The 27,077-nt window shown below is 39.5% G+C and overlaps 1 protein-coding gene across 1 annotated transcript in view; it reads left to right on the top strand.

Annotated features, from left to right (window-relative positions):
- The window catches only part of nr3c2 (nuclear receptor subfamily 3, group C, member 2), a 145,586-nt gene that overhangs the window by 80,844 nt on the left and 37,665 nt on the right, over window positions 1–27,077 (top strand). Inside the window, exons 3-4 of the mRNA XM_041784606.1 lie at window positions 2,279–2,406; window positions 20,221–20,337. Coding sequence (XP_041640540.1) covers window positions 2,279–2,406; window positions 20,221–20,337 — 245 coding nt within the window. The remainder of the gene's footprint in view (window positions 1–2,278; window positions 2,407–20,220; window positions 20,338–27,077) is intronic.

The raw sequence follows: 27,077 nt of genomic DNA, 5'->3' as shown, positions 1-27,077 counted from the left end.
ACTCTCAAAATTCATCACTTATCAGTTTTGTTTCCATTTGACTGCCCTCATAAATCATTGACCGTACATACGCCAAATCATTGGCACATCCTAATTTATAAGGCTTTTCTAAGTCATACCTGTGTGATTTCATTCAGGTTAAAAGTACTGCAAGCTACACTCTTTGCTCTGTGACTGAGTCAGAAAATTTACTGTTGCTATCTGTTCCCAAGTGCATCTTATAAAGGAGTTTTAGGTACGCTGCTCCTGCAGTCTGGGATGTGCTACAGTAGACCTTATGTCCTGAAGAGTTGATCTCTTTAAATCTTTTAAAAGGTGGATTGAAGGTATTAGAGGAATGTGCATCAGGTTGTAGCAGTTTCGACTGATGACTCTCTGTTGTGTGACTCAGGCTTTGGTTTCCCTGTGGTTTTAATGGCTCTGTTTTACATGTTACATGATAATCATGCTGCTCCCCGTCTCAGCCAGGACACTCTTGTAAATGAGATTCTCAATGAGGCTTTTTCCTGGTTAAATAGATTTAAATAAATAAAAAGCTAATAAATATAAAACAGGAAGTAGACATGCCCTGGACAGATTGGTAGATCTCTACATCAAGGCTAATTGTCTGAATTGTTTTTTAGCTGTAGATTAGGCTAAAAGGAGTTGGCCTTTTATGACTTTATTTTAGAGGCAGGATAGCTGATAGAGCAGAGGAGTGTTATGCAAGAAGAAGGGCCATGGTTCAGAGTCCACCTTGGCCTGCCAGCTTCAAAAGGTCTACAGCCTCTGTAGGTGGACCACATGACCTGATCATGGCACCTCCCTTCACCGTTTTTCTAATGAAAATCTATTCAAGAGTTTTTCCTGCAGTCCTGATGACAAACACAAATAGCAAACATGACCTTCTTGCAAAGCCTGCAAATATTTTTATAGGGGGATTTCTGCATTTTAATATTTGCCATTGTGATTGCAATAAAAATACCTTTTGAAATATTTGATATTTTATTAAAAGAAAAAAATATAGTGCTCTTATACAAACAGTGTGCTGCTGACAGTGTTTCTTAATAGCATCAGTTATTTCTGTGTTATTTCTGTACCTCCATCCCTTCATAGCCTAAAATTATTGGTCTGGAAATGACTCTGTCAAACTGAAATATAGACACTGTTTAGCTGCTTTGTTAATATTTAATGAAACTGAAAATAGTTCATCAAATCAGTAACTTTATTAATGTCTTGCCAGCTTTAAGCTGCTCATATTTTACCTCATATTTGTTCTTCAAAACTGATTTCAAAGTGACTTTAAAAACAAATCTAAACACAACACCGTATCTTTTATAGGTAAACCAGACAAATGTAACACAAGTACATATAAATGAGAAGGACAGTGATTGATAGAGAAGGGAATTGTGGTTCATGGTTTGGCTTTGAGTTTACATTGAGCCTTATTCTGAGTGCTTTAGTTCCTCAAACACAGATGTTACTTGCTCTGAGCTGCCTCTTCTGCATCTGATGGCAGACTAACAATCGACAGACACCATTCATTACCTTTGGCACCTACTGTTACTGTTAACTAATCACCTATTTAGCCATGCATCAGTGCAAACAGGCTGCACATTCTGAGCTTTACTGGTCATGTAATTATAGTGTGATCAGTCAGTAGTGAAAGCGACGTGTGATGCCAAAGTAAACAAGGCCTGGGATCAGGTAGAACTGCAGTGGACTGTCATCTATTGTGTCGCCTGTTGGCTGAGGCTCAGGGCAAATAACAACAAAATGTCATGCTACTTACAGAACAGTACAGGAGCTCAAGTAAATATTAATCCTCAACTCTGACATTTGACCATGATCATAGTTTATACTATTACACGGTAAACTTAGGCTCTATCATGGATTAAATTCAATTCTTTTTCCATGCTTTCCTTTTAATGCCAGGGAGGGGGGACAAGTATTTTGGAGCCGACTTAAATGTGACATCCTGCTCTGTGTCTTTCCTCTTATTGAATTTAAATAATCTCCTCTATAAATCTGTCACTGTCATCTCTGTAAGCCTGGTGATGCTATAAATCAGCTGAGTGCAAAGCCCCCCCTGCTCTCGGCTGGCAGACATATTTATGGCCGGCCTCACCGCTCTGCTACTGTGCTGGTGCTCACAAAATCAAAGAATGCTTCACAGTTTGCATCGGGCTTATAGATCTGGATGGATGCAGGCTTTGTTTGTTTTGTTGTTTGCTCTGAGAAGTTTTGCTTGATTCCATTCTGGTCCAAAAATTCATTTTTATACGCTTTTGTCTTTCAGCTCGCCACTGAGACAACCGACCTCAACGGCCAAGGTGTGTCTGGTCTGTGGAGACGAGGCGTCAGGGTGCCACTACGGCGTGGTGACGTGTGGGAGCTGCAAAGTCTTCTTCAAAAGAGCAGTGGAAGGTACAGCAGCTGCACAGGCTCAAACAAGATGACACTGCTTAGGCCTTCTGTAGGGACATTAGAGGGCTGAATCAGAAGTTTTTCATTTTGATTGATTTTTGGTACTTCAGCATTTTTTTCAAAATATATTTTTGGGGGGGCTTTTCCTTAATATGTTCAGACAGCCGAAGAGTGACAGGATGTAGGGGGAGAAAAACTGGGGGGAAGACATGCATCAAACGTGACATGCCAAGACATTGAGGACTATAGCCTCAGCACCTGCCCTATCATTTGAGCTAAAGTGGTGCCCATAACACTTTTAATTTCAAAATGATACGTTTTTTTTCTAATCGATAGCAGAGAAGAGCATCAAAGCTAAAAAAAAACCCAGACATTTTTGCCTTTAAACAAGTGTGTAGATAAATCCATTTCACATTTATCAGCATCACCAGCAGGCTGCACATGTGCAACTCAAGCAGTGTGCAAGTAATGCCATACTTTTTCTAATGAATTTCTGCCTCTTTTACACACCTGTCTGAGCATAAAGATGGTGTTTGTTAAAAGCTTTGGTACGACTCCATACTACTGATGAGTGAAATAACAATGACTATCATTTTGAACAAAAAATTGCCCAATATTGGGTTCCCAGGACTTATATATTTGTAGGCATGTATCCAAATAGGAATCGGCACAGCTGTGTACAACTGTGTTTTACTTGTACCACATAGAGCACTGATCATCAACTGGCGGCCCAAGGGCCATATCAGGCATCCCAAAACTTCCTATCCAGCCCCAGCAGATCATTAAAATCAGAAAAGGAGGAAAAGAAGATGTTGTGGTTTTGAGAGTATATTTTGGCATTAAATTTCTGCAGCTGTTTAATAATCCCCCCCAAAACAATTAATATTGAAATAGTTTTAGAATGACTTTAATTTTGATCTTTTTATACAAAATTTCACTTTTCAGCTTTTATTAGTAAATATTTCAAAAACATCTTTTCTAAAAATGGGTTAAGGGTGGCGGAAATGTTACAACAATGGCCAGATAAAGTAGTGAAAGGGGTTAGAGAGTGGCACAAATGGGTAGTGGCCTGGCACAAAGGGACAAAAAAGGGGCAAAAATTGGTAAAAGAGAAAAAAAGGGACAAAAACTATGGTGTAATGAAGTAATTAAAAGGGGTTGAACAGTGGCAAAATAGATGAAAAGTGACAAAATGGATAAAAAAGGGGCACAAAGGGGATAGAATATGAAGGAAAAGTGGTAAAAATGGATTAAAGAATGACAAAAATTGGGTTTAGAGAGGTAAAGGGGGAATCTGTATCAAAAATGAGTTAAAAGTGGTCAAAATAACTTGGCAAAGTAGTGGAAATGGGTTAAAAAGTGGCACACAGGGACAATAGTTGGCAGAAAAGGGTTAAAGAGTGGCAATATGTGTGAAAAGTGGCAAAAACTATCATTCTGGGTTAAGCGTGGCAAAAGATTGTGCAGAAATGGCTGAATGGAGTAGTGGAAAGGGGTTAAAAGTGCCAAAAATGAGTTAATACTGGTGCTAAATCACAACTGTGGAGGGCCCATTCTCTGGGATTTGAAAGAAAATACAAATATTAATAAAATGATACTTTAATCAGACCAAAATATTTATTTAATATTTGTTTATTTGAAAGTCCGACTCCCAAAGTCTCTGTCAAGACTAAATCTGGCCCTTGTGGAAATGTACTTGATGACCCCTGACATAGGGGTTGAAAATTCTGGTATTGTGACAGCCCTATTTTCAACTGACAGAGATTTACAAACTGTTACTTTGCAAAATATAGGACTGAACCTAGCTGAATAAATTCTTTACATTTTAGAACATTACTGAAAAATAGTCAATGTTTTTTTGAACATTTTTGAACCCATTTTTGTCTGTTGTTTTTTTTTTTTTTTTGTTTTGTGTTTTTACAGTCTGCTGAGCTCTAATCACTGATGTACTTTTCTTCTATTTAGGGATCAGAAAGGAAAACCCAAGTTTTACTTTCATTGTTTAGAGAGAAATGACATAAGAGTGTTAAACTCTAAAACTAATATTTGTATGAGTGTAAGAGGAGTTAGCGACTATGCCAGAACTCTTTTTAGTCCGTAACAGTTATTGTCATTTAGCCAGTGTTGTTTCAGTGAATACTGAGTCATTTCAAACAATTTCAAATTAACCCACACTCATGGAATTCAGAATAACTGGCAGACAATCTACTCAGTTTTTGGAAAATAGTCTATAGGGATTAATTTATGTCAAACTAGTTTATATTTGTGGTACATAGCATGCTTACATATTTCTAAATTATTAAAAATGTGGTGGAAAGTGTGTTCTTTGCTTCTTTAAAGCAGTATTTTTTTATTTTAAGAATTCTTTACCCTGGCTCTTTGCCTTAGTAGTACTTAACTGATTCATCTATTAAGCAATATGAAACTAAAAAAGTTCAAACATCTTGACCTCAAGTGGGATAATGCTTTTATACAACAATTCATTAACTGAAGCATATACAAAAACAGAAAAGAAGAAAACAGATTCTTAGAGGAGTTATTAGAGACATGCACAGACTTGTTAAGTAGTTGTGGTTCTTTGCAGATGACGTCACACAGCAGCAGAGAACTCCCGTTGGGGGGCAAGTAGTGATTTCTGCATTGAGAAATGCTAGCAAAAAGGCCATGGTTTTAAACTAAGATTATGCCAAGTGTTTATAGTGCAAAAATATAAACGTTCTTAAGCACTTTTGTGCCTCAAAGGAAGTGAAATATTCAGGCAAAAAACTCATTGAGAAACAACAGGCAGGAATTAAATAAGCCTAAAGTCTATAGGAGTGATGTTACACAATGCTTGTGTATGGCTTATTTCCACAAAGCGGTCCAGTTGGGTTCAGTCCAGTTTTGCCTCATTAAACTCTAATCTTGCTGGTGTGTCCTCAGTTGATGTCCATCCAGTCTTGCTTGTTTTGACAAGAAATTTGTCCTTTTTTAGAGATCCAGATCATTTGGCTCAGCTCAGTAGAGCTGCTTGTCTGGCTCCCGAACAGCTTTTCATTTGATAACAGCCTGTTTTTTTAAAAATGTGGATTGAAAAATGACAAAGGAGGCTACAGAAAAAAAACCCAAATATTTTTATTCTCATTAATATACACTCAGTATCCCATCATGACAAAGTGAAAACAAATGTTTAGAAATGTATTAAAGATGAATTTAAATATCACATGTACATAAGTGTTCAGACTCTTTGAAAAAATACTTGAAATAGGGACGCACGATATTATCAGCAGTATATCGGTGTAGGCCGATAATGGCTTAAAAAAATAATTATCAGTAAAAAATTTACTCTGATCTGTACGGTTGATAATGCGATGTCATAATTAAGGGTATGCGATGCCACTGGACGTGCGCCATGTCGACCAAACTCACCATGTCGGCTGTGTGGGATAAGTTTGAGGTGTGGGACCAAGACAGCAAAGTAGCTGTCACTTGTAAAGTACATGTGATGCGAGGAGGACTCGACAACCCACCTTTAACACCACCACTTTAATTTTTCATCTTAAAAACTGTCACCCTGATGACTACAAGGACTTATTTAAGAAAAAGAATGACAAAACTTCATGCCAGGGAAAACTCGTCAGTAGCCTCTACTTAAGTCATTTGACAAAGCTAAAAAAATGCAGCAGCGACTGTCCAAAGGTAAGGAGCTGAACAGGAACATCACTGAATTTATAGCTCTTGATAATCAGCCTTTCAGCGTGGTAGAATTTACGGGCTTCCGCGGGCTAATGATGCATTTAAAGCCCCACTACCTCATACCTAGCAGGTGCTTATAGCCTTACCTGAACTGCAAAACTTTGTTTCCAGTCACGTAGAGAAGCTCCTCGTTAAAGCTAAACATATTAGCTTCTCCACAGATATATGGACATCAAGTGTCCGTCCCATTAGAACGTTGAGCCTCACTGCCTCAGTGGATGGATGACGATTTCACTCTTAAAAAGCCTGTCCTGCACTCACAGGTGTGCTCACTCAGCAGCCGCAATTGCAGCCGCTTTTGATAACATGTTTCGGATATGGACAATAGAGAAAAAGAACGTGCATGTCATGCTACCTGACAGTGTGCAAAACATGGCAAAAGCAATGACGGACTTCTGTGTGCCAAGTCTTCCGTGGATAGCGCTCTGTCACTGGGTTGTTATAGAGCTGTTAACAGTGAAATGCCCATTAAACTTGGTTGCTTAGTTAGTTTATGCTGTTAAAGTAGAATCAGGAGAACTACTTCAGTTGAAGTTTTATTTCTTTTGTTCATCTTTAGTCTCAAAACTTTAAAAGCATATTTAAGCTCTGAACTATAGCTAGATATTTTGCATTTAAGAATCTGTCTTTTTGTTGTTGATGTTGTTGTTATTTAAAGCTCTTTGTCAGGAGTATGTCAGGGAGCCATCCTGCAAACTGGCTGAGTAATCAGGAGAATCAATCTGCTTTTTATTGCCCTAAAGGATGCAGATGACTTTGGCTGTATTGTTAAAAATACATGTTGCATGTAATGCTGACAAAAATTAAATGTTTTGTCTGTTTCTAAAAAAATAGACTGCCAATATTTTAAAAAATATATTTGTAGTACAGGATGGAATTGGTGTTTTTTTTACAGTGGAAAAAAATGTAATTAAATATCGGTATTGGTATTGGTTTCAGCCAAACTGAGTTTTAAAATATCGGCATATCAGATATCGGCAAAAATCCAATATTGTCCATCCCTAACTTGAAATTTATATCAGGTTTTGAGCCTACCTGTGGTAAATTAGATTAAATGGACATTAATTGTCATTACACAAATCAAAAACACATGAAAGCCTGCCTGGCTTTTTATTTGAAGTTCGTTGCAAACTCCTAGCAGGCTTTTTGCACTGAGAAGCTTCCATCTAGCCACTTCATCATAAAGCCCAGATCAGTGGAGGGCTGCAGTGATGGTTTTCCTTCGGGAACTTTGTCCCATCACCACACAGGATCTCTGGAGCTCAATGTGACCATCAGGTTCTCCTTTTACTGAGGCCCTTCTCCCCTTGTTGTTCAGTTTTGCTGGGAGACCAGCTCTTTGATAAGTCCTGGTCGTGCCAACGTTCCTTTATTTGAGATTTAATGAGGCCACTGTGCTCTTGGGAACTTTAGTGCAACAGAACTTTTTTGTAGCCTTCTCCAGATCTGTGTTGTGCAACAATCCTGTCTCTGAGCCATGCAGGCAGTTTCTTTGACCTCATGGCTTGTTTTTTTGCTCTGATATGCATTGTCAGCTGTGAGGCCTTCTAGAGAGGTGTAGGTCTTTCCAAATCATGACCAATCAATTTAATTCACAACAGGTGGACTCCAATCAAGGTGTGGAAAAATTTCAGCAACAATCAAGAGAAATGGGAGGAACCTAAATTAGATTTCAAGTCTTTTTGCAAACAGTCTGAGTACTTGTGTAAATGTGATATTTCAGTTTTTTATTTTTGATAGATTTGCAAAGAATTCTAAAATTCTGTTTTCACGTTTTCACAGTTGGGGTTCTGAGTGTAGATTAATGAGAATAAAAATGATCTTTTTTGATTGTAGCATCAGGCTGCAACAAAAGAAAACTGAAAAGGGAAGAAGGTCTGAATACTCTCTAAATGCACTGTATTACAGTGCAAACACACGATCAAAGTTCTGGCTCAGACTTTTCATATTCTGATTATTTAAATGTTGTCTGTGGTGCTGTAAAAGAGTCCATATGACAAAAACATACAGTTTGAACATGTAGTTTTAAGCCTGGTAGACACTGTGCGATTTTTGGCTCTCCCAGAAAAAAGATGACCGTGGTGATATCTTTGGTCATGGCTTTAAAACGGTGGTGCTATGTGGCACTGTGAGAAAGGTGGGATAAAATTCTGATGGTGTCATAAATTTAGGATGACTATCTGACAATGTGACCACTGCTACGGCCTATGTTCAGAACCAACCAATGAAAATGCAGGAAGAAATGATGTATCACTTAACACGACACTGGTGCTAAAACACAAACAAGTTAGCATTAAAATGGAGACAATACAAAAATGCAGAATTTTGTGGGGAGGAAAATCTTGATCCCAGATGTTTTTGTAAGCACATACATGTAAATGCTACAACAAGGGTCTTTTTGTTGTTGCTTTGCTTCATTATTTACCATGGCACTGGCTGTGTAGATGGATGACTTATACTGATGGCAGTCTGCACACATCAAACTTGATGTTGTATGAGATTCCTGTTGCAAAGAGTAGCATGCCAGAATCGTATAAGATTGCTAAAAATGCTCTGTCTGTAGGAGGCATTAGTGAGATGAAGTATCAAAATGCCTTGTGCTGCAGCTCCAAGTAGTGTTCTATGCTGTTTTTGCCCTCCAGGCCTCTGCGCGGTTACATGACTGAAAGCTGTGGATTAGGACAAACCTCATTTGCTGTGATGCTAACTTATGTTGTTCAGAAAAGTGAAAAGTCCCAGTGATGTACATTTCAGCAGCATCCATGAAGTCAGAGTTTACTGTTATAAAAACTCTTACATCTCTTTGAACTTTCCAAATATCCATATTTCTAAATGATCGTTTAAACGGCTGAAAACATTTGGTACATTACATTTATAGACATGAGTGGCACATTGAATGAAATGAAAACATTGAGTGGTTAATTCTCCTGCAGCGGGCCCTTTATGTTACATTTAGCTGGGGGAAAATCAGCAGCAGCCATAATGTGCTTTTCATTTCGCGCCCGTTGCCTGAGGCGTTGGCCTAACTCATTAAGATGAGTGTTTGAATGCAAAACAGCCGTTCACTGATCGGGGCGGAGGGGAGGAAGAAAAAGGACAAACACGCCTGACTGGCAGCCATCACGCCCTGTAGGTGTTTGCCTGCCTGTTGGAGGGATTGTGCCAGCCCCCAATCGAATCATGCCTTAATTTGATGATATTTACGCAGCGTCATGACGGAGATCTGAAACCAGATTATGTGTGTGGGGTTATCGAATCAGACATGCCTCGTTCTTGCTCTGAGCAAAGCCCACAGAGAGTGTTTAGCAGATCTGACTTTGTGAGTGGGCCGCTCAGGTGAGGCTCTCTGTGGGCTCTTTGATTATCCTCCTTAACCCCTATTGGTCTCTCTTATAGAACATAATTATTCTGAAATCGACCCATCAAATGCGTGCTGCCCTCTGAATCGAATGCAGAGCCCTCTTTACGAGCATCTCTGTTTCTGATTTCCTCTCCAATCCGCCCCGCCAAATGGCTGCAACTGTGCAAACTCTCTATGTGTAATAAGGGCGGCCCACACAGGCCTGTGATGTCATCAAGGTTGCGAGCACACCCTTCTGAAGTGCAAAGCGGGCTGTTACCTCAGTTGACCCCGCCACAGCTGCTGCTGAGGTGGAAAGAGAGAGGTAGAGGATGGAAACACTGCGAGAAGGATTTTGCAAAGTGAAGGGAGATAGAGGACGGTGAAACAGATACAACGAGGGCGGGGGGAAGAGGAAGGACAAAGAAAAAGTCAGACAGAGAGATAAAGAGAGGAGGAGCTGAGAGAGAGAGCGAGAGAGGAAGAATCAGGGAGAAAGGGTGGAAAGCGATGTGTCAGCAGCCAGCGGCAGAGAGGTGTAAGCTTGGACGTGAGGAGACGTTTCACTCCTCCCCAATCCCACTTATTTCCTCCTCCTTCCCCTCCTTTTCCCTCTTAAAGTTAAGACTAGGCGTGTAAGATATGAAAGAAGACTGCAGAGAACGGGCATCTAATCCAGCCCGTGATAATTTCTTTTGGCACCGCCTGCCTCTGGGGATGCAACTTTTTCAGTCGTCTGTAGCTCATTAGACGACTAACTGGCTCTCAGCCTTTTACTACAGAGCTAGTTAGCATTCTGAAGTCATCAACAAATCATTTCAGACCAAGAGGGTCTGCTTTCCTCCTTATCAGTGTCACACACACCATTGTTAGGTAGACATTACTGCAGCTTGGCACAGTTATTCTTTGAAGGCTGCATTTTAGGTTTACATTTGGGCCATCTGTTTGGAATATCTACTAGCCACATGGGTCTCTTTCTGTCCAAATCTGTGCACTTACAATCCACCTCAAGAGGACGAATATTCACTCCACTTAATTTCTTTCTTATCTTCCAGAAGGCAAAGCCAACTGTGCAAGATAAAGAGTGTAACCATGGTCCCAGGAAGCATATAGAAGTATTAAATTATGCACTGTGTTCACTTGGCTGTGAGCTTTAACATGCTGGCCTCGATTCATTCTTAAAGCATAAAAGAAACATTCATTGAAATCCCTCTGCATCGCTTCCTACAGTATGGCAGCTGTCACATGTTAGATGTTCTTAAATAAACACAGGAAAAGGGTTATGACTTCGCTGACATGAACAAGTTTTGCAGCTGTTTTGCTACTGTTGACTCTCGTTGAAACATGCAGTCAGGCTCTATTAAAATATAGGAATGTTTTAGTATAAACAATGTCAATCTCCGTGGGAAAAATGCCCTCAGAGGCAACAAAAAAGATTGTTACATCACTAATGAAATGTGGAAATGAGCTGAATGCATTCATATGTGTTGCTCTCCTGCATCCACTCCACTAAAGAGCAGTTTGTTGATATAAGACAGCTGCACTCAATAATCAGATCCATGTGGAGCACATTTGAAGACTTGAACGCAGCCTTATTATTCACATGTCATCAGTGGCTTGGCATGTCTGGTCTTTGTAATGATACTAGGCCCTGCTTTTAGCTCGCTTGTTGTTTTTCCTGTTCTCTTATTGAACTGGGAGGTTTACAGACAGCCTTCTTATGGCCTCCACTGTGTTCTGCAATGTGACTGGATCGTGGTTTCCATGGCGCTGGTGTCAATCTAAGAACCTATTCTTCGGTACCGCCTCTGTGGGAGAGTTCATCTGAGGACACGGCACGCTGTGTTTCTGCTTTGAGTGGCAGCCCAGCCGTCCAATTGTGTCTTTTCCAGCTCAGGGGGTGGGAATAAAGGCCCCCCTCCTGTGCTGGAGTGAATGCTGTAGGTTGTGTGTCCGTGTGAGTGTGTAGCTCATGTAACAACGGCTGGAGTGAAGCCATTCAGCAGTGTTGCTCTGATCCCAGCTCCCAAACACATGGCTCACATGAGAGCTTCTCAGATCTAAACCTACATGCAAATATGTTTACAGCGACTAACTTAGCACGCCAATGTGTGCTCTTGGCATGTGTGCTATTCTTCATAAGTAGAGGGGTTAGGAAGGTGTACAACTTCAGGTAACTTTAATCTGCAGGCTTACTGTAAGTCCTGTTTGTGTGTGACCTACATTGCTAATGCATTTAGGTTGCAGCATGAGGAGGGTCTCTAATGCAACCCAGATACATTTACTCTTACAGTATATGTGTGTTTATCCTTTTCAAACTTAAAAATAGCCATGAGGGCCACAATATACCAGGGCTGCAACCTATGATAGTGTTTCTAAGCAAGCAAATCTACCACTTTTATTCAATATGTTTGATATTATAGCCTGTATAATACTTAGAAATATAAAATAAACCCCTACACTCCTCCTGAAAATTGCATTTAATGTATTGAATAGAGATACACATCAAGGACTTTCTTTGAGAAGATATGGAAAGACTTTAAAATCTCAGTTGCTTTTGATTACCTAAGAGTTACTTTGAGGACCACTCAACAGTCACAGAGTGTCAGAAAAAAACTTTTAATGTAACAAGCATCTAGTCCTGCTGAATGTAGAAAATCCTGCACTGTCTTTTACTAGTTTACTGTATCTTAAATGCTGTAAGAAAGCTCAATGTGGTAAAAGCCTTACCTTTTATGCACATTTGCACTAATTATTCTATTACCTGTGACTTAAATGACTGCGATTTGATGCCTCACATGCATATTTGCACTAATTTATCTACTTACTGTACTAAAAACTAATTTTACCTATTTACCATAAATGCTGCACGTGATTAACCTATTCACTGTAACTCAAATGCTCACAGAAGGCTCACTGTGGTAAAATGCCTCACCTCATATGCACATCTGAACTAATCAACTATCTGAAATGATCCTATCCCCTTCATGTAAATATACCTACATCTTTACATGTCTTATACTCTGATAATGTCTAGTCAGCATCCTTGCACCCTTTACAACTCCATATTTTCAATACACACGTTATATATCCTAGAAATGATACCTACAGGGGCTTGTACATATTTAAATCCAAATTTAAACTTGTTCCAGTTTGTTTTTGTCTTTAATGTTTAATTCCTGTATGTTGAAAGCAAAGCTAACCACAGTCAAATTCCTTGTAGCATACCTGGCTAATAAAGCATACTCTGACTCTGACTTTAAGTGGTCAAAGACTAATAAATGGATTACCTTTACATATTCTACACTGTAAACGCAAAATTTTTCTGGCATCCTGTTGCAATAAAAAGTAATCTGTTCATCTGGTCCTTGTACATTACTATATGCGCACACTACTTCCTCCTGTCCCTGCATTTACCCCGACCCTGGCTGACCTGCAGGCCTTCGGTCTCTGCAGAGGATATAATCTGACCTCCATCTCTTCCTGCTCCCGATGATACCTTTGTTCTTTGACATTAATGCAGAAAGGATGGAGTGCAGTCCCAGGGTCACACCTGTTGAGTTCGACCAAATAAGGAGTGACAATCTGATGGGGTTTATCAGCGGGTTCGCTGGTGATTTGTTTTGTTAGATACGCAGTACAAATGGTTTTGAATCATTTTCCGAGTCAGTATTGATTTTTTTTTATATCAAATGCTTTTGTATATGAAAACAAAGCTTGCTCTCAACTTGCAAATTACAGATGCACTGATAGGGAAATTCAGAGCCAGTACTGATGATTCAAATAACATTCTGGCAGATTGTCAATACTGATACAAATATGTTTTTCATTGCGTCTTTTAGTGTAACACTCCCAGAATGCTGATGTTTCGCTCATGTTTCACCACAAAGATGATCAGTTTGTCCAGTCGGTCACTGATAAAAAAAGAAAAAAAAATGTTCTCTTAATCAGCAGTTAGGTGCACTAGATACCAGCACTGACTTGATGCCTCAGATGAAAATCTGCTACTGACATGCGCTGATGCCACATTATTTGCTGGTATGCTGATGTCTGTCGTCAGGGCTGATATTGCTGATACCCATGTTGCACCGATACATTAATGCATCACTAATACATTTTAGTATAGAAAACTAGTAGTTACTCTGTTTTCAGCCATGCAGGTACACTCTTGTCATAGTGCAAAAGATGATTTCTGGGTTAGCAGAGCGGCATGCTTTGACCTTCCAGGAGATCATTGCTAAGAAAGGAGGCAACACGTTTCGACTCGTGGTCTTCTTCAGCCTTGAATGCTGAAACGCATCCGTTGTGCTTTGCCTAAATAAAACTACCTATAAGGACATTGAGTGCTGATGCCTCCTTTTCTAGCAAGTCTTTTTTGTCGTCCACCTTGAGGAGTTTACTGTTGGATGGCGCTCCTTCTTTTTTTCACTTTCTCTGTCCATTGCTATGCACCATCATATAGATACACGATACAAAATTTGACTGTCTGACCATTGCATCAACAGGGACTGTAAGGACACTGAATTCAAATAAATGTACTTTAATATGGAGTTGGTGCTGTTTTGCAGCTATAACAGCTTCCACTCAACTTCACTCAAGAAAACACAATGCCTCTTTAACTTCAAGTGGTCCATTCAAGACTCTACAAATGTTTAAACCTGCACCCATTAAGACTTAAACGTCTCTGTGCCAAGTGTTTTGATGCAATACATTATAGATGAGAGAACTGTCAGATTTTGCATAGGACAGATCCACCTGCCTCATTGTATAATACTGAGTAATGATTCAAAGCACAAGGTACAAAAGCAACAGATGGGGAAAATTTCTGTTTGAAGGAAATACACAGAGAACAGTTTGGGATATTGTGTCATAAAACCCCAGCCATTAGTAAACAAACAGAAGCTTCTATTTACTGCATATTTAACTTCTGCACCCTTTCCACAACGATCCAGACAGGAACACTCAATTGTGCTGTGCTCCATCCAGCACAGCTGTTTGTGTGTTGTCCAAAGGATTAAAGCAGCACAACTATTGCAAGGCAATGATTTTCATACCATTGGCTCTGTGGTAACAAAAAAATACATCTCTTTGAGGCTTGATTTTTGGTATTTTTCTAGCTTTGTAATTAAGTTTTTCCTAAATATCACCACAGAGTTGACAAATGCTTTGTGAGAGGATAATTAAATTAGCTCAATCTGTGAATCTGACATAAATTTTATCAAAGTCTTTTTGTAAATTTATTTCAGCTTTGAAGTTTTCTATTTTTATTTTAGCTGTATAAGGATTGGCTTGATTTTGTTGCAGGCCTCCACAGGTTTTTTCTGGGAAGTGTGCTTTTTGGCACCTTATTGTTATATACAGTGCTGTGAAGAAGTATTTCCCCCATCCTGTTTTCTTATTTTTGGCATATTTTTCATACTTAAATGTTTCAGATCACCAAAGATAACCTCAGGCCATAGAAAATGCAGTTTTTGAATGATGATTTCATTTGTTAAGGGAAAAAGCCATCCAAATCTACTTTGCACTCTGTGAAAAAGTAATTGTCAACTAAACCTAATAACTGATTCTTCAAGCCTTGGCAGCAATAACTGCAAGTAAGCAGTGTGATAACCCCCAATGAGTCTTTGACATCCTTGTGGAGGAATTTTGGCCCACTCTTCTTTGCAAAATTGTTTCAATTCAGCCACATTTGAGGGTTTTCCAGCATGAATGGTCTGTTTAAGGTCATGCAACAGCATCACATTCAGATTTTAGTCTAGACTTTGATTCTGCCACCCCTTAAACCATTCAGAGGTGGACTTAATGATGTCTTTTGGATCATTGTCTTGCTGCATAACTCGAGTGCGCTTGAGCTTGAGGTCATGAACTGATTGCTGGACATTCTCCCTCAGGATTTTCTGTTAGAGAGCAAAATCATGGTTCCATCAATTATGGCAGGTCGTCTAGGTCCTGAAGCAGCAAAGCAGCCCCAGACCATCACACTACCACCGCAGTGTTTGACTGTTGGCATGATATTCCCTTTTATCAAATGTTGTGTAATTTTTACACCACATGTAACAAAAAGTTCAGCTTTTGTCTCGTCAGTCCACAGAGCATTTTCCCAAAAGTCTTGGGCTTCATCAAGATGTTTTGTGTTTTTTTTTTTTTTTTCAAATATGAGACAAGCCTCTGTGTTTGTTTTTGTCAGCAGTGGTTTTGACTTTGGAACTCTTCCACGGATGCCATTTCCGGATGCCAGTCTCTGTCTAATTTACGAATCATGAACTCTGACCTTAACTGAATCAAGTGAGGCCTGCAGGTCTTTAGTTGTTGTTCTGGGTTCTTTTGTAACCTCCTGGATGAGTCGTTGATGCACTCCTGGAGTAATTTTGGTCGGCAGGCCACTCCTAGAAAGGTTCACCCCTGTTCCAAGTTTTCTCCATTTGTGGATAATGGCTCTCACCATGGTTGCTGGAGTCCAAAAGCCTTATAAATGACTTTGTAGACAGGGTCTATTTAAGGAATTTTTGGATTCAACAGTTCTGACAGTAATCAGGCATGAGTGTGAATAGTGAAATTGAACTCAGCTCTAAAAAAAATGTGGTTGATCACAGTTAATTCATGATTTAACAAGAGGGGCAACTACTTTGTGTGACAATAATAATAACTAATAATTTTTCACTGCATTGTACCTTTAAACACCACTAAATTTGCTTTTAGTTGTGGACTATGTTGTGTAGCCTGCAGCTAAAGAATCTGATACCACTGCCAAATTCCACTCATAGTACGCTCACAGTAGTTTCACTGATGTGGTCAGCTACTGTAGCCAAGCGGCTATTTTCACAGTTGGGGTCTCACTGCTTGGGTCCAGTGGCTATTTAAAACAACATGGCTAAAATCTTTTGTGAGGAGAAAAGATGTAGTGTAGCTGTGCAGGTGACTGGAGCACTGCAGGGCGGATAAATCTTGTTAAAGTGAGCGACCAATGGGATCGAGTGTTTCCTTTTCAGAAGAAAGTAAGTGATGGAGCTAACACAGAAGAGGGACTACTGAGCGGGTTGTTTCCAGATTGTGAGCTCATTCGCTAAAAGTAGAAGTGAGAGGACTCCTTTAAATGCCGACAGAGTGTGCATTGTAGCAGAAGAGAGGCTTTTTTAGAGTGATGACAAATTTAATAGAGCATGTTAGAAATCTTTGTCTTCTTTGGGCTGTATTTGATGAAAACTTCTCGACAGGATTTGGCATAATTGAATTTCTCGGCTGTTAAAGCAGAAGTTGAAGATTTCTTGGTGCGATGCTCATAGTAATGACAAAGTGAGATCTTCATTTACCACTTTAAATGGTAGCACTAAAAGTGAACCAGACACCAGTAATGCTGCCACGTGCAGGGATAATAAGCAAATGCACATATGCAGAGGTAAACATGCTGTGCAAGGGCATAGAAGTGTATGCACAGATAAACAACTTCTCTCCCTGTCAGATGCACGCACAAAAACAAACGCACACTCTCCATCGGGCTGCGACTTCGCCTGTCTCATAAAGTGTATTTCACTCCGACAATTATTAACAAGATTCACAGGAATGAGCAAAACATTTGACATGAAGGCTCCAGAGTTTGCAGGATTGCCATTTGGTCTGGCCTATCCAAGCGAGAGTGCGTGAACGAGGGGGGGTGGGGGGTGGGGGGGGGGGCTGCTGTGTTGTGTTTCCTGTGTCGCAGTTTACTGTTTTTTAGAGCAAGAAAAATGGGCTTATGTAACGGTCATGTGATTTAGCCAGAAATAGTGGTGGGGCTACAGCTGCTGCCTCTCCTCCTGCAGCTTGGTTCCTTGGCTTTTGGCAGCAGCCAGACAGACACACTGCGCACAAGTCCTGCTTGCTCGGAAAACAACTTCTGCTCAGTCCTACACACAAACACAAATACTCTACTGTGGATGCAACAAAGGCAATGCACAGAATGTACATGTTTGAGTATTGGGCATGTAAACAACGCACAGGCTTTTGGTGTTGAAAACACTGAAGCATGAGCCAGAAAACTCTAAAGTAAACCATACAAGATGCAGGGAAATGCAAAGTGTGATGCAAACATGTCCATGCATATATCCTCTTATGTAGTCGGACAAAGTTTGGTGGAGCCAAGCCATGCACAGGGGTCAGGAGGGTCGGTTCAGCATACTATACAGCTCCATCTGGGTTGTGTCATGATTTTCATGTGTAGTTTGCAAAGCAGATACAAGATTTGCAGCTTTTTTTTTTTTTTTTTTTTTTCAAATTGCCAAGTGGAGCAGCCTTGGCTCTCTCTCTCTCTCTCTCTCTCTCCCTCTCTCTCTCTCTCTCTCTCTCTCTCTCTCTATGTCTATGTGTGTATATGTGTGGGAGTGAGAGCGTAAATGACTGTACGTGTGCGCCTGTGTGTGGGCGTATGGCGCTCTGAGGCTGGCGGACGTGTGGAAAAAGGGAAAAAGGAGGGATGGAGACGCAGGCGTAGAGAAAAAGGAGAAAGAGTGGAGGAGGAGGAGGAGGAGAGGAGCTGTACAGTGAAGAATTAGTGGAGCGGAAGGAAGCGCTCTGAAATGGGAGATCATTGGGTTTAGCTAAGGGCTAGGCAGGAGGCAGGAGGGATTCTCGCCATGTTAGCATCACTGTCAGGAATAGTCGAGCTGCAGCCAGTGTCCTGGTTCAGGCGAATATTAATACCCCCATGCCACATACTGTAAAATACACCATTAGTCATGCATTGTAGAATGTGAGAGCGGAATAATCACAATTTCAATCATGTTCATGGAGGTGATCATGAAATGTAGATGTGTGATAGCGTCAGTCATTTCACAGTTTTTTATCTATTGACCTACATTATAAACAGAAGGAGATCCCACACCTGAATCAAACATTTACTTCTTTGTCATATTAAAGTGTATAAGAACTTTGCATACATACATTTTTACCCCATTTCCCATAACAAGTAGTTTTTAGTTTTTTAGTAAGATCAGTTATGCAGTTGTTTTCTCAAGCTAGCAATTTTCCTGCTATTATGAATTAAAGCTATATGCATAGTCCAAGAATTGAGGAGACTTACTAAGACTAATAAGGACTGTTATCATGTGTGAACTTACATTTAAAAGACATTTTTATACATCACTGTGATTTCAGCATAAATCTATCCAACACAGCAAACACTAATATATATATATATATGTTTATATTATTCCCTTGGACAGAGTGTTTATATGTTTTTGATGTGTTTAGATGTTGCCTGTTGTACAGTGGTCACTGCTGGGATACCTTTGCTCATGTTTCTGGTGGATTATTGTTGTTTTTTAATATTTGAAACTTCTGGACCATGAGTGAAGTTACCCACTGAGTTAGTGACTCCTCACCTGTGGCAAAGTGTGATCTTCAGGAAAGGGCGATATGCTGTTCTCATTAAAATGAGTTTCCCAACTGTGCATTTGTCTCTTTGCTCCATCCTCACTAGAAAACACCCCACTTGCCAATATTAAATGTATTTATAAAAAGTACATTGCATTATGTTAATAATTACAACTTCTAATTCACACCCAAAGTGAAAAGACATAACACATTGTACTAAAAACTTTATTTTAGCAATATTTACTTTTTTGTGAACAATTAAATAAAAATTTAAATCTTACAGTGTTAATATGAGGATAACACTTTAGCAGTTTAAATTAATCCACTGAGAGAGTAAATTTAGCTATAGAGAACTGTTGAGCAATAGTGACAGCGGTTAGTGTTAAGGATAGTCAATTTTTACCAACAAAAAGAGTCAATGAAAACATTTCATTAGTGCTGAGGTACCAACTTCCCAAAAAAGAGTCAGCTCCCTGTAATGACAGTGGTTTAATCTTTTTTATTAATCTCATTTTATGTTTATGTTTGTTATAATAATGACTTAAATATCCCTTTAAAAAACCTTTAAATTAAGGCTGACAGTTAAAATTTCTAATTGTGATTCATCTAAGAATTTCTATAGTTAATAATGATTAAAATCCTTTTTTCCGTGGAGTCAAGCACCGCATTAATCGAGATCAGCTGATCTCACGCAAGCACTCATCGACTGACAGCCGGCTGATTCGCTTCCAAGCACGTGATTGGCTGATAGCAATCATGCTGCCTTATTTAAGCCGCTCTAGTCTGACTACTCTTTGCTGCTTTCTCTGCAAGTTGGTTTTTGCAACCCTCCTCCACCTCAGCTCCTCCTCTGTCGTTCTGTTCATTGACACTTGCTCTGCTCTGGGTTTATTGCTGCTTCTCTCCCTGCCTCAGGCTTTCCATGTATGCACAGGAAAGGCAGGAATGTGTGCTGTTCTTGCTTGATGATTTCATGTAGGCTTGTGGAAGAGCAGGGGGATCCCAGAACAGCCACACAGCCAAATATAAATAACAGCAACAAGTGTAAACTATTAAGTGCTAATAAAGAGAAAAATATTTGGAGTCCCTTATCATGTGTTTTTCTTGACAAGGTGGTCCTGATTGAAATATGGCTCTCCCATAGCATGAGATCTGAAAAGAGAAAGACTTAAATTGCATTTTCAGAAATGCAACACTGACTGCCCTACTTTAAATTTTTCTTTGTATTTTTGGGAGGCATCCTGTGATTGCGCCCCCTCCCTTGGTGACTAGTGACCTTTGGGAACCACTGCTCCAAGCTACAAATCCCTCTGTGGCTTTTACTGCTGTTTTATATCAAGCTGCACATACAGTTAACCATCATACTGACTCTTGTGTTTGTCTCCACCTAGGTCAGCACAACTACCTGTGTGCTGGGAGAAACGACTGCATCATCGACAAGATCCGTCGGAAAAACTGTCCCGCGTGCCGCGTACGGAAGTGTCTCCAGGCCGGGATGAACCTCGGAGGTGAGGAGTCACAAACTCATTACAGATTTGCCGTGTCACGAGTCTCAGATGTGACATTTGAGTCAGCCTCGCTCTGCTTAGAAGAAATTACAGAGATGAAAAAAAGGGTCTTGTTGTAGTCACAGGAGGCCCGAGGATGCTGAGTCATAAGATGTTTGTGTGTATGTGTGTGCATATGCTATATCTGGGCACAGTATGCATAATGCATCCACAGAAGGTGTAGATCTACTGTACTCAACACAATGCCAGCTGACAGAGCCTGCAGACAAGTTACAGTGCTGTGTTTTTAGGAAACACTCTGTAGTTGTGAGGGCTGTGGTAATGTATTTGTTTATTGCCAGTGGCTTATTCCAATTCAGGGTCGCTGTTGCAAACACAAGGCTAAAAGCATACTTTATAGGATTTTAGACTATTAGACTTATTGAAATTACAAATTATTTCAGTCTCATATCCCCAAGTTATCTGAGTTTATACAGCATGAATTTAAATGTCAACATAAATGTTAATGTGAGTTTGAATAAAAATGTATGGAAAAGTTTGAGGTTTGGATTTGTAAGTGCTGTCAAATTATTCAGATAAACAAGGGTGACCACAGGGATGAAACACATAAGGCTGCAGCTGTTACTGAGAGTATTTAGGCTTGTCAGCTTCATGCATTAGTAGTGAGTCTTCTTAATTCCCTAATTTGAAATATTTGTATTTAAGATGGTTGAATGCATAGACTTTCAGGGACAATAACATGGGTTTATCACTCTAGATGAACTGCTGTGGGGGTTCCTTGACTTGCTTTGAAAATCATCTATTTAAGGAAATAACACTTTATTTAACTTGATTCTTATCAGCTAATTATCACAGCAATCTTTTTAACATCCCTGCCACTTTTGATTCTATAACACAAATGCAACAGTTCCTGTCTTTAAGCCACTTAGTTGTGTCTTAGACTGAGAAAATGTCAAAGCAGTGAATACTGAGCATTTTAATCCCAGGACAGGATTGATATTCAGCCCAGATTATCTTAAATTTGACAGGTTAATGGTTTTCTTGATCTGACAAGAGGATTCTGATGTTTTTGAAATTTTAGATATAAAATATAGATAATAACATTTCTTTCCCAATTCCATGATTCCCAGTGAGAGAAATGCGTCTACAGGGAGATGGGGCAGTTGAAAGTACCAGACAAGCATAAAATATTTAGCCATTGATTTTTTTTGTGTGTTTGTTTGCATACTACAGTTGACAAATGAAAGGCTTGGCTTTATTCAGTATACTCAACATTATTCAGACTGCTCTCTTTCACATGGAAAAACATAGCAGCTCTCAGATATGTTGCTAAATTAAACTACTTATATATAATATATAATAATAATACATATATATATATATATATATATATATATATATATAAAATATTTTATTACTGGTAAAAGAAGACTTTAAAGAAGCAGAGGCATCAGCCCTCCACAGCTACATTTTTCATGATCATCTGTCCCATCAAAAAAAGTTAGATTTACCTTGTTGTGTTCTCCCATGGGAACTTCTGTTTGGTAGATTATTTCCTTGTTGTAATAATGCTTCCTGGTGATAAATCTTATATCACTGGAAAGTCTGTTTATTTCTATTTTAAATGGTACCATTTGTAAAGAACATGCATTTTTGGGATGAGTAGCAGAGCTGAGTATGTGGGTTGCACCCATGAAAAACTTGCCAGATCTTCTCTGCTAATGCTGAACAGCTTATTCTGCTGTTGCTGTTGACTCTTGTTTTTGAGCTGCTGGTATCCCCAGGTGCTGACAATCAGGTGCCTGATTTGCTGTTTCAATGCGGATAGATACGGAGATGAGGTTCTGCAACCAGCAGCAACCCCATATCTCTGCAGTGTGGGACGGAGCTTTATCCTCAAAGACAACAACGCTCGCCCCCATAGAGCAAAGTTTACAAGAGACTACCTTCAAGATTTGGGAATAAAGAGGATGGAATGGGATGCCATCCCACAGCAGTATCTGACCAGGCTGGTGACCAGCATGAGGAGGAGGTGTCAGGCTGTTGTGGCTGTGTATGGTTCTTGCACGCGCTACTAAGGCTCCTGATTGTTAAATGAATAAATTGTTAAGTTGCCAATAGCTCTTGGTTCTTCAAACTTCAACCATCCAATTCACTAAACAAGAGTCAAAGACAGAATAAGCTGTTTGGCAGTGGCAGAGAAGATTTGGCAATTTTTCATGGGTGCAACGCATACAGAGCTCTACTGCTCATCTTTGCATGTGCCTTGCAAATGTGGCACCATTTAAAAGGGAAATAAACAGCATTAGATTTATTGTCAAGAGGTATTGTTACAACAAAGAAATTTGTTTATTTTTCATTCATCTTTATTTATTTCTCGAAAATCATTGAGGTTTCCCTCATTTACAATGATGTAGAGATACAACAGAGACACAATTAGAACAAAGCTGGCTGGGCAGAATCAGCAGAGCAGTGTAAAATAAAATCATTAGCATAAAGGTGAAAGTGACAGTCTGTTAAGGAAGAAACAACATTAGTGATAAAGATAGTAAATAAAAAAGGGCCCTGAACTGATCCCTGTGGGACACCTTAGATAAAGATTAAAACTCTGACTGAATGTTTCCTGCCTTTGCACTCTGATTTCTGTTAAAAAGATAGCTATAAACCAGTTACAAGTAATAACATCAAAGCCAATTTTAAAAAGTATCTGGATAAGAAGACTGTGACTATATCAAATGCTTTCAATAAATCAATAAAAACAGCAGCACAATGCCGCTAATTATCAATGTCAGACAATTAGACATTGTTGATAATTAAAGTAGCAACAGAGGTGGTACTAGCTCTGAATCCAGATTGATGAGGGCTTTAATAGAATGAAAATGTGTCACAAATGCCCTTACTGTTTTGGTAAGTTCAATAGTGGTCCAAAAATAAGGGGTTTTCTATCATAAGTGTAAGATGAAGTGTATTTTAGGATGCCTGTTAAAATGCTTGGTTCATGTCAACAACCATAAGATATAAATATCACCAAGAGAGTAGCCACTTGAAATGGAGCGTTTACAATGAGGGCAGAGATGACTAAGTGCTACAAAGCGCAGTAAGGACTCTATTGGTGAGATTTAGTTAAAGACCCAGGATTTTAGATATTGCAGCACACAAATATCCCTTTGACTTTGATTTGAAACTCCTTTCTCTTAAAGGAGAGGTAAACAGGCACTGAACGGTAACGTGAATTCCATGAAGGCTCTCTATGAATCATTTTTCTGCTTTGTATATTTATAAATGTGCATTTGATTGTTCTTTTTTCCAACTAACCTTGGAAGCTTAACCTAAAAAAGTCAAAACCTTGTTGACAGTGTTCTATGCAGCCTTTGTTATTTTCCTTTCAATCAGAATTACAGACATGGTTGATTAGCATAGGATTAAACACACAGACGTCCTGTGGGATTATTATAAATTACCAGAGGTCCCTAAGTAAAACTATTCCCGTGCAAATAGGACTCCAGTCTTTACTTGCAACTAATCCAAAAATGGCCTAATTCTGTTCCAAACAGCTATTTATTCAAGTTTCTTGCCAAACCTTTATTTTTGTTTCATTTGACACTTGAACCAATCGTGATAATTGTTATTTACCTTTATCTGACAGCCATTTTACTGGGTCAGCCTTGAAGGTGTCATAATTAATGCATCACCTCCTTCGATAAGCTAGTAATGTTTTGGTCTCAATGCAGATTTTGATATTGAATAATTATTTTGACAAATGAAACTTTATACAGAGTTTGGGAGTATCTAGCTGTTTAGAACGTGGATGAGGTGGACTGGTCTGCAGCAGGAGTTAATATTAGTCTGCATAAAACCAGCAGCAGCAGCAGCAGGAGGTGGAGGTTTATCAGCCAGTTTAAGGTACTGCATCGTTGTTTGATTTGATACAAAAGCTGCCCCTGGCATACACAGAAGAGCTGCATATATAACTTACCAACAGCTCGTGCTTTCTCTGCCATGTTGCTTTGCACATGATTAGAGACAAAGACACACGTGTCTCTCCTCTCTCCTCTGTTTGTATTTTTTGGGGGTGCATTTTTGTGCCTTAATTTGATAGGTGAGGACATTGGATAGAGTTGGAAACAGGGACGAGAGCAGGGGAGAGACATGCGGTAAAGGGCCTCAGGCTGGATTCGAACCCGGGCTGTCCGCATACATGGGGCGTGCCTTTAACCACTAGGCCACCTACGCCCTTCTGTTTGCATTTAAACAGACAGATTGTAATCATTGTGGAGAAATAAGTATTTTAACAGCCCATTACTTACATATCATTCTCGTCTCATCTTGTTGAGAATAACTAAACATACTTTTTTGTCAGAGTTTTATTATTTTAGATCTATTTTATCTAATTGTTGCCTCACTTTCCTTCTGGAAAAAAAAAAGCATTGTCAAACAATAACACTCTAGAGTGGCATTAAAACTGTGAGAAATAAGAGCCTGCTTGGATAAGAAACACCGTATCAGCAGAGGCAGCCGTGTTAGAGTGGTGAAGAGTAAATGTATACGAGGGGTTGAAGGCTGAGTGCAGCCGCAGCTAAGCAGAACAGAGCAAAACAGCTGAAATAGACCGGCCAGTGTCACTCAGTCACTCATGTGTAACACTGTCACTCCCAGAAAATGTACACCAAACTCAGAGCAGAAAAGACAGGGGACGGATGCCAATAAAGCTCAACCACATTAGACACACAGCCTGAAAGCAATAAGTGGACAATATGGACAATGCATCTACAACAATTGATGCAAAATGGGCAATTTAAGACCAATAATCCACCATGTGTCAATCATATGGAGCCACATCAGTTTAGCAGCAGATTGTTATTAACTTGAGCATAATTACAAGCACAAACACGGCTTGGAGTAAACAGCTCTGTCTAGTAAAAATGTTATTTACTGTCGTAAAGCAGCAGATGACCATGAGTCATGAAAAAATGCCTAAGATTGCCAATGAGTGTGTCTTTATTAGCAGCAGTGTAATCTGTTGAATGGGAGCTTAGGTGATTCTGATGTGTGGGGAAGTAAAGCAAGCTGTCAGGTTCTCGAAGTAAAGATGTCAAAATGAAAATGTTTTTAAATACAAGATAAATGTCAAATTTGTTGAGAAAGATAAATACAACTGTTAAAGCAATAATCCAGCAGCCAAAGTAGGAGCCTATCCCAGGTATGGTCAGTCACTCAGATTCAGCCGTCTGTTCCCTTACCTTATGAAAACAGTGTGTCAGCTATTGAAGTACAAACTGAGCTCTTATAACTACTTTGGTTTAGTTTGTTGTTGTTGTCATCACTGTTGAAGTCCTCAGACCAAAACAGCTGATCAGGAGATGACAACACACTATGCGTAGCTGAAAGGTGATGTACACAGTGCCTAAGAGCACTTCATCAAGTAAATTAATTTTGTCTTATTACATGTTTAGACTATCGGCTGCAGTCTTCCTGAGAAGCGTCACCTGACCGCTGTGAAGTTTCTTTAGTTTTCTCAGGTGCAGTCAGCCTGATGGTCTCTGGAGGAGAGAGTCTCAGGTGTGGGAAAGTCTGAATGCCCAGTTTGATCCAGCTGGATCTAAGAGGCAATCGAAACCAGAAAGTGGGGCAATAACACTAATATGATGATAATAACTATTATTAGTAGTAGTGGTACTAGTATCATTATTTTTGTTGTTGTGTTTGTTTTACAAAAACAGGAGTTAAGAATACAATTTGGTCGTTATAACTTAAACTAAAACATGAAAACTTGACTTTAAAAAATCTGTTTTTAACAAGGTGTATTGTTCTCTATAACTTGAGCTTCTTTGCAGAGATTCCCTCCTGAGCAGCCCATTTAAGTCACATACTACTGGCTTTTGCCTCACTTAAGTGGTTCATAACTGTGCTATTTCCAGCACTGACCCATCATTTGTGTGTGCTAGTTAATGACATCTTGTGTTGGAATATACTGAAAATACACACGTGAGGTGTGTAAAAAAATACAGCTTATTTATTATCTGAAGAAATTTTTCCTCTCCTTGGGCTCTAATCTTAATTCAATCGTAGACTGACAGCTAGTCTACCTGATGTTATGCAGCAGATTCAGTTGGTTCCCTGAGACTGATTGACAATTGTACCGACGAATCAGGAAAGACACTTATGCGCAGGTCTGTTTTTCTATTGGTTAAATAGCAGCTGTCTTTGCAACAACATTGAAGTACATATATGCAGACAAGTACAGAGAAAGTGTTGCAGGTATGGCTCATGTTGCAGTGTTTTGGTATTCCCTGTTGGGACAGGGGTTGTTCAAAAACGGGATATATTGTCATTTATTGATTTTGTTGGGACTTGGGACACAAAGCCTGAAAACCGGCCTGTCCCAGGTAAATCGGGACGTTTGGTCACCCTGGTTTATGAGGAAAAAAGATTAAGTAGTGATAAGCTCATTGAAGCACAATGTGTTATTAAAGCAGCATTGGCTAATTCAGAAAGGTCAGGCACAGGTGACATGCTGACATGTAGTTTGTGAATGAAATGCTTTTTTCAGTAGTGGTCAATCAGACCAGTATTTCTAATGAAGCTCACTGTCATATATTGTTTAGTTTAAAACAAAGTTCTAAGTTAGGCAACTGAGAGTCTGAGAGAACAGTGTGTATGCGTGTTGTGGCTCAGTGTAGCAGCACACCTGGTACTGATCGCCTGAGCAAGCTGAGAGGCTTCACTTAATGAGTTGTATG

This window comes from Cheilinus undulatus, linkage group 4, assembly GCF_018320785.1.
Source record: "Cheilinus undulatus linkage group 4, ASM1832078v1, whole genome shotgun sequence".
NCBI classification, from domain to species: domain Eukaryota; kingdom Metazoa; phylum Chordata; class Actinopteri; order Labriformes; family Labridae; genus Cheilinus; species Cheilinus undulatus.
The sequence above is the reverse complement of the archived record's forward strand: the minus strand, read 5'-3'. Positions and strand labels throughout refer to the sequence as shown.